Consider the following 18530-nt stretch of genomic DNA (forward strand, 5'->3'; position numbering starts at 1 on the left):
AACCAGTGACTTCTACCACCTAGAAGGACAAGGGTAGCAGGTGCATAGGAACACCAACCACCTCCCAGTTCCCCTCCATGTCACACACCATCCTGACTTAAAAAAATATCACCGTTTCTTCAGCGCCGCTGGGTCAAAATCCTGGAACGCTCACCCCAACTACACTGTGGGAGTACCTTCACCACATGGACTGCAGCAGTTCAAGAAGGTGGCGCACCACCAACACCTTAAGGGCAATTAGAGATGGACAATAAATGCTGGCCTTGGCAGCAATGCACATATCCCATGAATGAATTTTCTAAAAAAAAATCTTATGCTATTGAGTTTATCTGATAAAATGCACCTATGCAGCAAAATCTGTTAACATTTTGAGGACTACAATGGTGGAAAGAATTTTGATATAATTTCGACATAGTAGTGTTGAAATAGCCAATCCACTGAGCACCTCAAGCTCTTATGACTCCACATATCAAAAGGCCAGGAGTGTGACTGTCAAAGCATTAATATAGGTCATAATATAATAATAGACTGAAACATTTATCAAAACAAAATTAAGAATCCACGATAGTGTTAGGAATCAGACAAAATGTGTATACTTCCTGGCTCACTGACAGTGAAAGCTTGCTTAAACATTGCTGGGGCTTTGTTCAAGGCTTGGACAACAACTTGTGCAGATAAAGCAAAACTGTTGGAATACCAAGTTATGGTTGTAAAGCAATCACCAGACATCATAGAACAAGTCTCTTCCCCTTGGTGTTGTAACTTGAACGTGAAAAGTTTTTTAGTGTATCCGCCCACTTGACAACAGATATTATGCAATCCTTCCGAGTAATGATGAGTCACACAATTCAACTCACAATTACATACTGCTGAAACTCTACACGTACAACCTGATGAAACCAAGATACAAGGGGCAAACTATCACATTTTATGGACGCACCATCTAATTTATATTTAATTTCGTCATTGTAAATCTTCTGAGCAGAGATGATCATGTGAGACATCAGAAAGTTGAACAGAATTGGTTACAGATTTGAGGAAACTAGAAATAAATGCTAAAACGTGACATTTCACCGCTTTTGCAAGTAGTGCATTTCGAAGCGACAAAAACTAGGGGTAAGCTGTTGAACTGCAGTAAATGCAGAGCTGCTGAAACAGAAACTGCAATCGACTACTGATTTATGATGCTCAACTACAATTTGGCCATTTCAACTGTTTTTTTTGGATTAAGGAGTGAAGAAGAAATGGTTTGTCATTTAGTTAATTGAAATTTGTTCTTTGTCTTCGCAGTTACATTTGTATTAACAGTTCTTTTCTTCAATGCAATCTTATAAATTTGTTATTTTGCCTTTCTTTTATTGCATCTAGGAGATAATTGCTTAGATTCTTTGATGTCCATTTGCAGAGTTGTGCTTGTTCTGTACTGTATTTCATCAAATTGCTGAATTAAATATTCACAACAGCATCACTTTTATTTAGTAGGCATAAAAAGATGCATCTAGACTATTAGAATTTTGTGCGTCAGTAAATGAGTCCTGAATCCTAATCTAACTAGGGTATGCAAAATACATGAGATTTGGTGGAAGAACTGCAAATTTACATTTCCGTTTATGCTATTGCTCCTACATTACTGGAGTAAGCATAGGCAGTCCAAGAATGTTAATTCTTCTTGAGCATGCAAATAGAATTCCATGGGTATGCAGTGACCTATGGAAAGAGAGTCACATATAAGCCATGAACTTCATATAATAGCGATACATAATTTTATTAAGTTATATTTTTGTCATTATCCTTTAAGTTGTCAAACTGTCTCTCCACACTGTTAGTTGTTTGCAGTGGGGAGGCAGGGGGGGGGGGGGAAGAAAAGAGAGTGGGGAAGAGATCTTAAATGGCCGAGTCCTTATTCTGAGATGGTGACCCCTAGCTGTAGACTCCCCAGCCAGGAAAAACATCCTCCCAGCGTCTACTCTGTCAAGCCCGAAAGCAATTTATATGTTTCCAGTCTTCTAAATTCTAGGGAATATAGGCCTAGTTTCCTCATAGGACAATCCCCCCCACCATCCCAGGAACCTCTGGTGAGCCTCTGTTGCACTCCCTCCAAGGTAAGGAGACGAAGGTATCGAAATTCGGTACTGCCGTTTTTGAAGCGATGTCACCACCAGAGTGCTGATTTTACCGGCAGGCCTTAGGTGCAGGCTCCAACTGCCGAATTCAGTTTTTACGCCCAAAGATGTGGGCAGCGCTTAAAAAGCGGTGTTGCACACTCATCCTTGGGTGGGAGCTCAGGAGGCCTACTGAATTTCGCATCGAGAGGCTGCCGCCATGCTAGCTGGAAAACGGGAAAGAAGAAAAAAACCTCACACTTCTCCAACGCACACACGAACTTCCCCACTGTTAAAACTAATTAAAAAAAATGAAGAAAAAAAAACTTACCTTGCTCTCTGGCCGATTCCACCCAAGTTCTACTGTTTAACCACCACTTTTTCCTGGTTGTATGGCCGCCTGCCAACGAAATATCGCGATAGAGGCGCCAAGGAGGCGTTGCATGCTGGAGGACATCACCACGCGGGTGGCATTAGCTGGTGCGGCATCGCCTCTTGACGCCTCTGCCAAAGAGTCAACTTAATTTCAGCCGGGGCGTGGACGCCACATATTGTTTGTCACCTGCGCGCGTTACCGGGTAGCAGTATAAACTGAATTTTGACCCCCAAGACTGTACACGGTACTTCAGGTGTGGTCTCACCAAGGCTCCATAGAACTGCAGTATGACTTCTTTACTCTTGTACTCCCAAGAACTGCAGAACTGTACTTATTTACCATGATTCTTCAGTATTACAGTGCAATGTTTCAGCATTACTCCAAACTTGTTTACCTACTAAAGTTATATAAAGGATTTGAACAGCCAAGTAAAAGTTGTGGAACCAAAGTAGTTCAGAGTTAATTTTAGACAATGGAACCCCTCTTTCAATGCTGAGAGCACAAATAAAACTATTAATGAATTACACAATGCAAGAAAAACATGTTTTTTAAATAATCTGCACAATTTATTAGTTACAGAAGGGAAAGTTTACTGATATTTACATAGTGCAAAGTATGCCTTTTTAATTACTGAATTATATACATTACAATGCGATGAAATATGCTCGTCATTTCAAGCACAAAACACATCACCCTTCATATAACTAATTTTCAAATTCTCACTTTGCATCCGCTTTTCTGTTATGAATCAGATTTTAAAAGAAATTATGAGACAATAAAATACAAAGGTATTAAATGTATTTATTCTTATAGCAAGAGGCACATTACTGAATGGTAACCACCTCAGTTTTCTCTGCCCCTTAGAAGGAAACAGAATCGCAGGACTTAGCTTACAAGATTGATTAGGCAAGTATGGTTAACATTTCCATACAATACAATTCATGTTCAGGTCACTTCGCTCAGTTGCACAAGTTTGCAATTCCTTTAGCACCAATCATTAGAAGCCTAACAAATCCTGTACTCACCGGGATGCAAACCCTCCTGGGAATGTGTCCAAACAGAAATGTTTGTCTCACAATCCTTTGCTATTCAAAACAAGAGCATCAATGTACATGGAAAAAAACCCAGTTCCTATTAACTGGGATATGAGGATGATCCACCAGGTTATCCACACACGATTAGTACTGTATAAGCTGCAGATGATAACTGCCTGAAATTTAACTTGGATGTTATTTTGTTAAGTTAGCTTTATAACCACCACCACCTTGATGGAATATATTTTCTTCCTTTTTGAACAGTGTATTAATACAATGTAGGATTAAAACTTGTTCAGGACATCTGCTTATATTAGAAAGGAGTCAAATTAAGAACTACGGTAACAATAATTTTGAAAGTTGTTTTGCATAATATATTAGTTCTTTATCAGTAAGAATTAAATACTGGAGATTGTTCAAAAGCCTCCACCATTTTGTATACCAATAGTTCTCATTTTCAGTATAAATTTACAAATGCAATTAACTATTCCAAACAAAAAAAAATTGATAAAGGAAGTCTCCTCTACAAAGGTTAAAAATATTTTCTTAAAAGTCTTAATAGCACCAGATGTTGCTATAGATCAAGTTCTACACCACCTACTGGTGCTACTAGGAAATGCCGATTTCCAAGCACAACCAAATAATGCATTACTGTGGAATCAGCAAACCACCATCTGTAAAAACTTCGCCATACACCAGTAGTTTTCTCCCATCATTTCCATGAAGCAACAAAGTTTTCATAGTGAAAGTGTTTTCTTCTTTGCATAAGTGAATGGTTGAAACAATCACCAATCAAGGGTTCCATGCCATTTTGAATGAGATGCATCATTCAATCCAATTTGGTTTCCATCATAAGCCTTCGTAAAAGTGAGCTCAAACAGACGTGCCTATTTTTAGCAGAACACTTGTAGGGATCAGCTTACATTAGACGAGAAACCCACATTTGAAAGGTCAATAAAGAAATCCTACAGCTGGTTAATATACATTTAACTAAAGCCCTGAAACATCAAACTAATAGTAATAAATGTAAGCATATTTTCTTTACCCTCAGTACTGCAACTAGCAAAATTTTTACTTGGTAAATATTCAAACAGAGCTGAAGATTGGATCTTAAAATTTTAGTGACATATTAAAACTATGCTGCCCCTTCCTTTCATGTATATTTTAAGATAGTATAATACACCCTGTGGATTTATTGAAACTGCTGCAATCAATTCAATGTAAAATAAATTTGCACAATGATCATGATGCAATTAAAAAGGTCACAGGTATGATTCGCCCAATCAAGTGTATATGAATTCTGTTCAATAAATTTTAGCTTAAATGGATTTAGCCTACTCATTTTTAACTTTGAATGCAAGGTCAATTTTCAAATGCTATTAAGACACAAAAGTATCTTATTACCTCAATTGCTAGTTTCACAAAGATGTTCGTTCCATTGAGTATATTACTTATTTACTGCCGTCATAGCTACCCTTAAGTGACAGCACCACAGGTACAGTGTATAACTATACAAGTGAAGAGTTCCAAAAAACACCTAACTTGCATCTTTGGGAATTGCAAGCCTGATCAGATAAAAAGGAACCATTAGTTGATTAACTAAATAATCACTATTGTCACACTTCATGTTTCTGTAAACCTGTATAGCACACTGCTGTTGAGGAAGATATTTTAAAAATTTGCTTGTTCATCGCAGTTAAAATTTATATTTTCTAGTATTGTCCCATGCACGCACAAGGATATACTTATATATTTAATAAATATATAAATGTTTCACATTGTTTCAGGTTAAATCCCCAAATTATTTTTTTGGGGTGGATGAAAGGAAGAAAATAGGAATATAGAACTTGAGAATAAAGAGCGGAGTAACATCCATTTGCCCATTTGATCTACTTTCTAAATACAAGTCACATCTACACTTGCTTAACCCTAAGCAAATTCCAGATAATGTCCATCAGGTCCCAGTAATGCTCTTTTTACAGCCAGTAATGATAGATAGTTTTATTATATACAAGTCTGGTTACATGCATCTTAAACAGTTTCAATCTATTGCACAGAACTGGATACCACTGGATTTTGAAGATGAAAAGAAGTAGTTTGTACAAGGATTAGATCTCTTTAAAAACACCATCATTGCTGTTTAAATTTCGCACAGACAGAACTTTTTAAATCAGTCAAATTAAATTCTGCTATAAAACTACTGTCACTTAGAGACTGAATTTCTTGTAAACAAAACTGCTGGCTTTTTTCCCCCCCATCAACAATTTTTACATTTTCTCCAAAGATTCAGAATGGACTTCCATAAACCATCTAGAAAAACATTTATTTTATGATTCACAAATACATCAAAAATTTGGGTCAATGGAGGACAGATTTTGAGGACACAAAACTTGCTAACATGTGACTTTACCTCTACAACTACTAATTTGGATCATAAATCAGTGAAAGATTGAGATGACAAGGTTATAAACAGCAGGTTCTTAAATTAATTGTTCCTATACGTGTTTTAATGTTCCTGAGGTCGTTGATGTATTTATTGTTTTGTTTACAGTAACCCTCTTGGTAGACTCGAATGATTGCTCACAAAAAAGTTTTGTATAGTTAGCTGTATATTATACGCTATGAAATTTGATTAAAAACAGCCACTGAGGTTTTCTGAATCACTTATCTTTACAAACACAATTTGAAATTAAATGTTAATAGAATGGTAAGTTAATAGGAGAAATGTATTTTCAAAGACCAAAATAAATTCAGACTGTGCAAGAGGAGAAACAAATCCAACAAAGGTCACCAAATTCATTAAAGAAAAAAGTTCCAATTATTTTGTGGCTTGTACCTCTGGCATTCAAGTCTGCACATCTATGGTTTTGCTGCGAACTTGGAAAAACAGTTAATAAACCAGATATTTAACCCGTTTCAAATAGTAATCTTAAATGGGGTCACAGATGCTTTTAACAGTTGCCTGTGTTTCAATGCAAAAACTGACAAAACGATTTTTGCAATCCCACGAGTCCACCTAAAAATAAATTGTGCTCTGTAAAAGAGCTGCTGGTCCGGGGGCAAGAATTATTAGCAGGTTTAGCTCTCTGATTCTGTAGGTTGAGAGCCTTCACTCTCAGTAGTCGCATCTATCTGTTCCACTGTATCCAGTTCTTCTAAGTCACTTTGCCCATCGTGATCTTCCTCTGTACTATCAATATTTTTGCCAAGCTGTAACGTTTCCAGTGTCTTTTGTGCTTCTGATACCCAATCATCAATTCTGCTGCTAAATGTTACCACTATGGCAACAGGCTCAGGGACATAATCTTCCTCTTCCTCCTCCTCCTCTTCATCATCATCATCATCCTCCTCCTCCTCCTCAAGCATGTCTGGTACAAGAGTGCTGGTGGTGCTTATCATGGAGGAATTGAGAACATCCCTGCAGCTACCGTCAAGTGATCCTGTCTCGGTGCTCTGCTGAGAGGCCCATTCTAACATATCGTCAGTTTTTCCTTCTTCCTTGTCTGAACCAGAGGATTTTGCTGCATGGATTGTCTGGCCCACGGAAGAGCTAGTGGTTATTCCCAAAATAGGTTTGTTGGCACTGCCTGTGACTGCTGGTAAACCAGTAGTCTTCTCCAGAACAGTGGTCGCACTTGGTGTGGGTTTCTCACTCTCACAATATTCAGGTGCATCAGTGGCCTCTACCATATTTCGCCAGTTTGTTTCTAAATAAAAAGGCATTTTAAGATTATGAATTGATATGAGTTAGAGAAAAAAGTGGAAAATTGCAAGACAGACTCTAAATTCTTGAAAACAGTAGCATTCTTGAACTAGTTTCAGTTCAATTCTCACAAGACTGTGGATCTTTACATGATATATCTCAGAAATGGATACCAAGACAATTAATGAGGTATTTTCACTATACAGAAATTTCTTATAAATATTAAACACCACACAATACAAGGAAGCCCAATTCTCAGGGCAAAAATCTTAGTGAATCCAAATTACCAGTCCTTGTGGCCAATAAAGATCCCATGGCACTAATCATAAAGATGGAGATAAATCAGAAGCCTGGTAAATATTCCCAGAAGATATCCATTACATCAATGTTTTCCCTACAACACCATGTAAAGAAGTGCAATCAAACAAATACATGGATGTGCTTGTGAATGAATCTGCACAAATTTTTACCATTATCCAAATTCAACCATACATTACAATCATTATTTTTCCCCGTTACATTTGGGAAAACAAGCTACAATATAAGATTTGTTCCAAGAAAATTCAAGCATAAAGAATTTGTAATTTTTTTAAAAAGATAAAATAAAACTCTCAAACATGTACAACAATAAGACTTTAAAAAAAAGTCACACTTGCTAACAAAGGCACTTGGCATTTTCAGCAGTTATTTAATGCTGTTTTCAAACTTGGGATCCTTAACATTTAATCAGTTGTGTCTGCACATTACATAAATCAATTATTGTTAAATATGATCAGAAGTAAAGTGCATTACACAAGCTTTTAAAAAAAAAGTATTTATACTTTTGTGGCAAAAATGATCTGAAGATTGGTTGCTTACCATATTCCTTTTCATTCACTTCGGAAATGGGTTCGGATATCACACTGCAGAATGAAATTGCACTTGCTGCAGAAGGGTTGCGAGAATGGCCCATATGCGGTACCTTTCTGGTGTGCTTCAAGGCCTCCTCAGCTTGCTCTTGCTCCAAAGCTGTCACCATGTCACGGTATGCCTTCCGAGCCTCCTCAGTTAATGCGACCAGCTTATTAAACAAGCTCTAAATATGGAAATACAACAATTCTTTATTTGAAGTTACATTACCTATCTGGAAAAGTCTTGAACACAAGAACTTCAGAATTAGGCGTAGGCCATCCGGCCCCTCGAGCCTGCTCTGCCACTCAATAAGATCATGGCTGATCTTTGACCTCAACTCCATTTTCCTGCCCTATCCCCATATCCCTCAATTTTTCTGGAGTCCAAAAATCTATCTCAGCCGTGAATATACTCAACGAATGAGCATCCACAGCACTTTGGGGCAGGGAATTACAAAGATTCACAACCCTCCGAGTGAAGAAATTCCTCCTCATTGCAGTCTTAAAAGGCCGGCCCCTTATCCTCAGACTATGCTCCCTAGTTCTAGACACTCCAGTCAGGGGAAACAACCTCTCAGCATCTACCCTGTCAATCCCCCTCAGAATCTTGTATGTTTCAATGAGATTACCTCTCATTCTTCTAAACTCCAGAGAGTATATTCTTCAAAAAGGAGCCTGCACATACTGCAGTAAGCCAGGTTGATAAAGGGAAAATCATGAAGAACATAGTTCATTTAAGATACTCTGACAGCAGATGATCCTTCCTTTCCACAACAGATAAAGCTAACTTTCCTGGGCTGATTTGGGAGAGGCTGGTGGTGTAGTAAGGGAATTGCAGAGCATGGGGCTTGGCTGTCTGAAGACATAATAGCCCATAGTCTGACAAGGGAAGGAGGGATGCACAAGAAGGCAATTGGGAAGAATGGAGAGCTTTAGGAATGTGGGGGAAAGAGGGGTTAAGGGCTAGAAGAGGTTACAGAGCTAGGGAAGGACAAAGGCATGAAGCGAATTAAACACGATAATGAGAATTTTAAATTAGGGGCATTGGAAGACCAAGAGTCATGTAGGTCAGCAAAGATGGTAGTGATGGATGAATGGGTCTTGGTGCAGGATAGGATACAGGCACCAGAGTTATTGATGAAGTGAAGTTTAGATAGCATGGGGAATGGAAGGCTGGCTAGGAGAGCATTGGAATAGTTGAGTCCAGGTGACAAGGGTATGGATGAGTGTTTCTGAAAAACAGGAATGGAGGCAGGTGATGTTATGGTAATGGATTTGGCCTTTCCAATCTTAAACTGGGGAAAATTGTGGCTCATTCAAAACTGTTTGCTGGCCAAGCAGCCTGACATCAGAGGTAGGAAATTAGGGCAGGTCAAGTTGTTGTGGGTGATGATTTCTGCAATTCATGACAGTACCAGAATATTAGCCATTTTCCAATTTTAATAAAGGTCAGAAACATCGTCCTAATAATTATTGATCTATCAGCTTGAAGTTATACTATGAAAAACATTACTATATTAAAAATTATTTAAAAATAAAGGCAATCATTCTGAGCCAAGAGGTTTATAACAGATTGGTAATTCAAACAAATGTGAATTATTTTAAAGATTTCAGAATATTGTTGGATGAAAGTAATATGGTATATATGAAGAAAATATCCAATAAGGTGTCTCAACTTTCTTGAAGCTGAAGTCAAAGCTCTTGGTTTAAAGGAAGTAATAAACTGAATAACAAATGGGCTAAATAATAACAAAGTATAGCAATAAATGTTAGGAACTCAAATTGGACAACTGCGTCCAGTGGAATAAGTTAGGAGTCAGTTCTATAACCTCTGCTGTTCACAATGATTTATATGCTACGTTATTAACCCTTCCAACACTCCAATGGAAATTTGTTCCTGTGGCACTCGCTCAATACTGCAGATAATTTAGATCATCAGCCTTTTCATGCCTCTAAATATCGCCCTGCAAGAGATGTCAAAGCTCAACTAGGTGAGTCCAATGATATGGGCAGGTCAATCTTTAATATCGTGTCTCCTAACTAATGATGAAGTCAACCTCTGGAACTGGCTTTTAGCCAAATTAGGCACCAATCTTTTTTTATATTGACATAATAGGAAGAGCTTTAGTTTGCACAAAAATTCAAGAAATGATTTTGTTGATATTTAAGTTAAAACTATTGAGTTAAATCCCTTTCAATTACATTAACAATTCAATAGCTGAATGCAGTGGAATTCCGTTTTAATGCTTGTAGTGTTCATTAGGCTATATAGATCAAATCTTACTTTCCAAAATCTTTTCCCATTTGTGCTGGGCTTTCTTCACTTGTTTATAATGATCCATAGGCCTTAGGCCTTAGGCTGCAGGATCAAATCAGGTGAGCTTCTTTGATATTTCACAGGCAGAAAATAATCTTGCAGCTAGTGGAGTACAATTCAGTTGAGGTTAAAGAATTCAACAACGTGTGGGAATGTCAAATAGAACTGTATTGACTTGTCTTGCCAATAAGGTTATCGCTTCCGATTTGAGTGTAGTTTTTTTTTCTCTCATTTCTGATGCTTTGCAAAGTATTCCTTATGGATTTAAAACGTCTGGTGCTACTCGCTTTACGCTTCAACAGGTAAAAGATGACATTTTGAGGGTATTGAGATGTCAAAAACTTGATAATCCCAGAGTCCATTCGGTTTAACCCGATATATAATTTAAAGAAAGATAAAATCTTGCATAACTGGCTGATCAATTCAAACCCAGACGTGATGGTAAAGAGTCAGATGTTTGGTACACAATGCTTGTTGGACACAGCTCATTACGTTAGACATGAATGCTTTAGAAAAATGTTTTTATTTCATGCCTAATGTGTTTATCTTGTATTTAGTTTTTTGTAGCATTCTATTGCTGTTGCCTGATAAATAAAATCTGTTCCATTTGACTGTCCTATGAGCAAAAGTGCCCTGCTACATGGATCCACATGTGGTAATCAACTGGATGTATCTACTAAGCAAAGGGCTGCCGAAGCCCATCATTAGAACTGAATTCCACTGTACAGTTTTTTTGCGGCAACACTAAGATGGCAGCAGCATAGCTGAAAATCCAAACATACCTCAGCACCACTGTAGTTGAAGATTCCTACAACACTTACAGGAACAAGTTTATTCACACAACGACCAAGAGCTTTACGCCCAAGAGCAAAAACAAAAGGAATTTCTTGCTCCCGAGCCATGGCAATTACATTGTACAAAGCTTCATCTAGTCCACCTGAGGGAAGAGATAAGGATGAATGAGATAAAAATACTATTTCAGCATTGCATGCCTACAATACTTGAAGAAAATACTGCCTACTGTACCTTTTGACTGAATTTTCTCACAGTTTGGAGAGATGATCACACATTTAATCTTTTTTAATTTCATATGCTTGGTCACTTCACGCAGACCCATGACAAGTCTCCTCTTCAGTTTGGCTTTGATTGGATCTTTCTGGTAAATTCGTTCTTGAAAGCGAACAAGTTCTTGCAACAACAGTGTCACACATTCATCAATATCTTTACTGAGTACTTGGTTACAGTATCTGGTCGGGAGAAAAACATTTAAAAGGACACAAAGGATAAAAACTTTTTAGAAATAATTTTAAGTGTTAGCAACTGCGATGCTGGTAACAAATGGGAAAAAAACAATTGCGAGATTGTTCTAATGACTTACAATTGTTCATTCCGCAATGTTAAATTTCATTCTGTATTTCAATTTGTGGGGCATTCACAAACAATTGAACTTTTAGGAATCTGTATCAGCACACGTTCTTTGGAATTGGTTATTTAATTTAATTGTGTGAGAGAAGTCTTTTGATGTTTTAATGGCCATTAGTAGCCCTGTACTACATTAGAAATTTAAAGGTGGCTCATTTGAAAGTTTGAAAATTTGGCAGCATGCTGCTTTAAGTTATACTGAAGCTTAAGTGGATATCTCTTCATGGCAATCTCACAATTGATGCTAAACTGCCTATTTCTAAGAAATTGGAAGCATTTTATATTATGCTTCACACCTGTAGGGTGCAAATGATTGCACCATACCAATGTCAAATGTCCAGTATAACTAGGATAAGAGTACTTGTAGCACTGAGAAAACTGTTACTGATGGAAAAGGAAAACAAGTCACAAAAGCAGACTTATTCATTTTGATTTTTTTCCAATAGATTAAGCCCCCATAGATTTAAGTACTGTCACTTGTTAGAGCACCATCAAGAGGTACAGGCACCACAATCTCTCAAAACCACAATCTAAGCTGGGATCAACTATCTGCAATGACTATGGATCAAATGGAAAAAATTGAAGATACTGATTCACGTTGTGCAGGATTGCAATGTACATGTACACGTACACGTACATGGCACAGCAACATATTTTAGTTTTTAACAGCAAGTCAGATTTATACAGAATCTTTAGGCTACTGAAACAAAAGTCTTTTGTAAATATACATACCCACACACACACGCACACACACTAGTGCTAAAATTTTGCATATCATCAATATATAAAGTTCTTAGAATGTCATTCTTTGCAATTGCTAAATGACCATGTATCTATCATAAAGAAGCTAGGCATTCAAGTTATGAAAGGGGGCGGGGAGTTTAAAATCTCTTTAACCTACTGCTTAAATGTAGAACAATTCAGTCTTAGAAATAGCAATAGCTTGCCAGTAGAATACTTAAAAGTACAAAATGGAATGTACTAAGATTATTTTCATAAATGTGATTGTAGCACCATTTTAACTCTTTCCTATTAGGTCAATTTGGTCAGCTACTTTGCATTGAAAATGTAGGAGTTTGTCAATCTTCAATTTACATTTAATTCTCCATCTTCATGCAATTGCATTTCACAGCTTAAATAAAAGACCAGTTTTCAGATGGATAGTATTCGTATATGCTACTGAATTGTTCCATAATCCCTCAATATCAAACAGAATTACCTATACATCTATAGAGGCAGTCTGGAAGCAGACATTTTATATAGAATTCATCCCACCTTATACAGTATTACAAGTTGTGAACATTGTTCTCAGCCCAGTGCTTCTATTCACAATGCAATTTTACTTGGCTAGGAGCAGTACTATTCACAACGCCTGCTAACGGACTGCTTTTAGCCAGACGTTTTAATGCAAAAAGCAACTGGAAAACATCAGCAACACAGATAACACCCAATATAACAATTAAGATTGCAAGGCAATTCAAAAGAACAAGTCTCCATTTTAGCTAAATTCTGAGCTATTAAGTCAACTTCAAAATATGTAAACTGCCAATACCAGACACATGCATGGACTGGATTTCCGGGCCCTTTGTGCTCCGGGTCTCACAATGGGGCGGCGAGGTCTTCTGCGTCCGGGCGCGCTCCTCCGGTGGGGTTTTGCGGCGGCGCTTAGAAGCACTGCCGGGAAGAGCCGCGCTGGGTGTGCAACGCCTCTCGCTACAACACCGATGCGTGTTTTGACTCGCACCCGACCCGAAGCGTGCCCCGTGATGATCGCCAGGGAAACCAGAGTGGTCCAGCCATGCCAGCGATGGATGAGGTAGATAAAGTGCAGAAAAGGAAAGTACATGTTTATTCTTTTTTTAAAAAAAAAACAATTTGTGTTATGGTGGCGTGGGCAATGTTTGTGATTTTTCTTTTGGGGAGGGGGGGGGGGTTCCCTGCCCAAGGCGCCTCTCGGAGCGCTCCTGGCCCCACACCTCAGTTGGCAAGGTTCCCATTTTTGCGCTGTGAAAGTTGCATAACGTCTCCCTTCTTGCTGCGCCCCTGGCACAGGGCTCAGATGGCAAAAATTTCACTCGAGCGCGCAGATGTTTCCTGGCCTCCGTTTGCCTTGAAAATGACAAAACCGAAAATCCAGCCCTTAAGATGAAACTGAAAGAATTAAAACAGCAGATTTTCAATAAAGCTTTATATCCCAACTTAAGATTTTTACTTTCCCTCATTACTAAAAAAGCAAAGTTGTCAACTGAGAAAGAGACAGCTTTTATAAATTCTCCTAAAAAGCTTACTCTCTGAAGCGCCTGCTATGGATTTTTGTGATGGTCGAAGAAGCCATTGGGCTGCCAACTCCCGAGCTGACTGGTGACCCTTGTGAAACTGGCGTCATACTGTATGGAGAATTCTGGCTTGCAGGAGACAGAGACGTGTCACTGGGAACGCTCAATCCAATGTCTGAAAATAAGAAAACTGAGTTACTTTGTTCCATATTTTTAATTAGAACTACTTAATTCATCATGAACATTCTTCCCCCACACTTCCATCTAATCCCATCCCTTCTTCCAATCTCGTCCCGCTGTGTTTTCACTATCCCCTCTGACCTTCCCCTCTCTGACCTCGAACAATCAGCCCTCAGCAAAGGCCTGAGCTTCAACCCCTTATGCCCCCCACCTCAATGAATTTCGAGCTCGGCATGATGCTGAGCTCTTTTTCCGCTGCCTTCGCCTTCGTGCCCACTTCTTTCTCTCTCCCCCCTCCCCCTCTCTCTCCTCCTCCTCCTCCCCTCCCCTCCCCCGCACAGCTGACCCTTTCTCCCATTTTCAGAATTCTCGCTCTACCTAGGCCCCTCCCTCTGGCCTCTTACCCTCTCTAGACCTCTTCATTGCAAACTACCAATGGGATATTGGCCATCTCAATTTCTCTGCTCCCCTCACTCAGTCCAACCTACCTCCCTCTGAACTTGCAGCACTCCGTTCGCTCAGATCCAATCCTAACCTTGTCATCAAACCTGTGGCGCTGTTGTTGTTTGGCTAACCGATCTCTACCTTGCAGAAGTTGATCGGCAACTCAGACACCTCCTCCTACCTCCCCCTGGACTGTGACCCCACTACTGAACATCAAGCCATAATTGCCCAGACCATCACTGGTCTCATCTCGAGAGATCTTCCCTCTACAGCCACCAACCTCCGTTCCCCATCCACGCACAGCCCGCTTGTAGGGAGCTAGGAGCTGAATTAAAAAGTAGGACCTCAAAAGTAGTAATCTCAGGATTGCTACCAGTGCCACGTGCTAGTCAGAGTAGGAATCGCAGGATAGCTCAGATGAATACGTGGCTTGGAGGAGTGGTGCAGAAGAGAGCGATTCAAATTCCTGGGGCATTGGAACCGGTTCTCGGGGAGGTGGGACCAGTACATGCCGGACGGTCTACACCTGGGCAGGACCGGAACCAATGTCCATGGGGGAGTGTTTACCAGTGCTGTCGGGGAGGAGTTAAACTAATATGGCAGGGGGATGGGAACCTATGCAGGGAGGTAGAGGGAAATAAAAGGGAGACCGAGGCAAAAGATAGAAAAGAGAATAGTAAAAGTGGAGGGCAGAGAATCCCAAAGCAAAAAACAAAAAGGGCCACATTACAGCAAAATTCTGAAGGGGCAAGGTGTGTTAAAAAGCAAGCCTGAAGGCTCTGTGCCTCAATGAGAGGTGTATTCGGAATAAGGTGGACGAATTAACTGCGCAGATAGCAGTTAATGGATATGATGTAATTGGCATCACAGAGACATGGCTCCAGGGTGACCAAGGCTGGGAACTCAACATCCATGGGTATTCAGCATTTAGGAAGGATAGACAGAGAGGAAAAGGAGGCGGGGTGGCGTTGCTGGTCAGAGAAGAAATTAATGCAATAATAAGGAAGGACATTGGCTTGGATGGAGCTGTGGAATACCAAAGGGCAAAAAACAGTGGTGGGAGTTGTGTACAGGCCACAAAATAGTAGTAGTGAAGTTGGGAAAAGCATAAAACAAGAAATAAGGGATGTGTGCAATAAAGGTACAGCAGTTATCATGGGCGACTTTAATTTACATATAGATTGGGTTAACCAAACTGGTAGCAATGCGGTAGAGGAGGATTTCCTGGAGTGTATTAGGGATGATTTTCTAGACCAATATGTGGAGGAACCGACTAGAGAGCTGGCCATCCTAGACTGGGTGATGTGTAATGAGAAGGGACTAATTAGCAATCTTGTTGTGCGAGGCCCCATGGGGAAGAGTGACCATAATATGGTAGAATTCTTTATTAAGATTGAGAGTGACACAGTTAATTCAGAAACTAGGTTCCTAAACTTAAGGAAAGTTTAAGGATGGCATGAGGCATGAATTGGCTAGAATAGACTGGCAAATGACACTTAAGGGGTTGACGGTGGATAGGCAATGGCAAACATTTATAGATCACATGGATAAACTTCAACAGTTGTACATCCCTGTCTGGAGTAAAAATAAAACAGGGAAGGTGGCTCAACTGTGGCTAACAAGGGAAATTAAGGATAGTGTTAGATCCAAGGAAGAGGCATATAAATTGGCCAGAAAAAGTAGCAAACCTGAGGACTGAGAGAAATTTAGAATTCAGCAGAGGAGGACAAAGGGTTTAATTAGGAGGGGGGAAATAGAGTATGAGAGGAAGCTTGCCAGGAACATAAAAACTGACTGCAAAAGCTTCTATAGATATGTGAAGAGAAAAAGATTGGTGAAAACAAACATAGGTCCTTTGCAGTCAGACTCAGGTGAATTAATAATGGGGAACAAAGAAATGGCAGACCAATTGAACAAATACTTTGGTTCTGTCTTCACGAAGGAAGACACAAATGACCTTCCGGATGTACTAGGGGACCAAGGGTCTAGTGAGGAGGAACTGAAGGATATCCTTATTAGGTGGGAAATTGTGTTGGGGAAATTGATGGGATTGAAGGCCGATAAATCCCCAGGGCCTGATTGTCTGCATCCCAGAGTACTTAAGGAGGTGGCCCTAGAAATAGTGGACGCATTGGTAATCATTTTCCAACAGTCTATCGACTCTGGATCAGTTCCTATGGACTGGAGGGTAGCTAATGTAACACCACTTTTTAAAAAAGGAGGGAGATTATTATAGACTGGTTAGCCTGACATCAGTAGTCGGGAAAATGTTGGAATCTATTATTAAGGATGAAATAGCAGCGCATTTGGAAAGCGGTGACAGGATCGGACAAGTCAGCATGGATTTATGAAAGGGAAATCATGCTTGACAAATCTTCTGGAATTTTTTGAGGATGTAACTAGTAGAGTGGACAAGGGAGAAGCAGTGGATGTGGTGTATTTGGACGTTTAAAAGGCCTTTGACAAGGTACCACATAAGAGATTGGTGTACAAGATCAAGGCACATGGTATTGGGGGTAATATACTGACGTGGATAGAGAATTGGTTGGCAGGCAAGAAGCAGAGAGTCGGGATAAATGGGTCCTTTTCGGAATGGGAGGCAGTAACTAGTGGTGTACCGCAGGGCTCAGTGCTGGGACCCCAGCTCTTCACAATATACATTCATGATTTGGATGACGGAATTGAGGATAATATCTCCAAGTTTGCAGATGGCACTAAACTAGGTGGCGGTGTGAGCTGTGAGGAGGATGCTAAGAGGCTGCAGGGTGATTTGGACAGATTTGGAGAGTGAGCAAATGCATGGCAGATGCAGTATAATGTGGATAAATGTGAGGTTATCCACTTTGGTGGCAAAAATACGAAGGCAGAATAGTATCTGAATGGCGGCAGATTAGGAAAAGGGGAGGTGCAACGAGACCTGGGTGTCATGGTTCATCAGTCATTGAAAGTTGGCATGCAGGTACAGCAGGCGGTGAAGGCGGCAAATGACATGTTGGCCTTCATAGCTAGGGGATTTGAGTATAGGAGCAGGGAGATCTTACTGCAGTTGTACAGGGCCTTGGTGAGGCCTCACCTGGAATATTGTGTTCAGTTTTGGTCTCCTAAACTGAGGAAGGACGTTCTTGCTATTGAGGAAGTGCAGCGAAGGTTCATGAGACTGATTCCAGGGATGGCTGGACTGACATATGAGGAGAGACTGGATCAACTGGGCCTTTACTCACTGGAGTTTAGAAGGATGAGAGGGGATCTCGTAGAAACGTATAAGATTCTGACGGGACGGGACAGGTTAGATGCGGGAAGAATGTTCCGAATGTTGGGGAAGCCCAGAACCAGGAGACACAGTCTTAGGATGAGGAGTAGGCTATTTAGGACTGAGATGAGGAGAAACTTCTTCACTCCGAGTTGTAACCTGTGGAATTCCCTGCTGCAGAGAGTCGTTGATGCCAGTTCATTGGATATATTCAAGAGGGAGTTAGATGTGGCCCTTACAGCTGAAGGGATCAAGAGGTATGGAGAGAAAGTGGGAAAGGGGTACTGAGGGAATGATCAGTCATGATCATATTGAATGGTGGTGCAGGCTCGAGGGGCCGAATGGCCTACTGCTGCACCTATTTTCTATGTTTCCTCTCCATAGATGCTGCCAGACCTGCTGAGATTTCCAGCATTTTCTCTCTTTATTCCAGATTCCAGCATCCACTGCATTTTGCTTTTGCATCATGAACATCTGTTCATTTCAGCAATAACATCTGCTGATATGTTAAAATTAACTACTGTGAGCATGGTCTT

At 40.0% G+C, this 18530-nt stretch overlaps 1 protein-coding gene across 6 annotated transcripts in view; it reads right to left on the reverse strand.

The window, feature by feature from the left end:
- Positions 1-3022: 3022 nt before the first annotated feature.
- Positions 3023-18530, reverse strand: part of secisbp2l (SECIS binding protein 2-like) — a 72085-nt gene continuing 56577 nt past the window's right edge. For all 6 annotated transcript variants that reach the window (XM_070858385.1, XM_070858381.1, XM_070858380.1 and 3 more), the window contains 5 exons: positions 14133-14295; positions 11449-11669; positions 11205-11359; positions 8074-8290; positions 3023-7219 (listed from right to left, as the gene is read on the reverse strand). In XM_070858385.1, the coding sequence (XP_070714486.1) occupies positions 6591-7219; positions 8074-8290; positions 11205-11359; positions 11449-11669; positions 14133-14295 (1385 nt within the window). In that variant the 3' untranslated portion in view covers positions 3023-6590. The remainder of the gene's footprint in view (positions 7220-8073; positions 8291-11204; positions 11360-11448; positions 11670-14132; positions 14296-18530) is intronic.

The sequence above is a fragment of the Pristiophorus japonicus genome, chromosome 17 (genome assembly GCF_044704955.1).
Source record: "Pristiophorus japonicus isolate sPriJap1 chromosome 17, sPriJap1.hap1, whole genome shotgun sequence".
Lineage (NCBI taxonomy): Eukaryota > Metazoa > Chordata > Chondrichthyes > Pristiophoridae > Pristiophorus > Pristiophorus japonicus.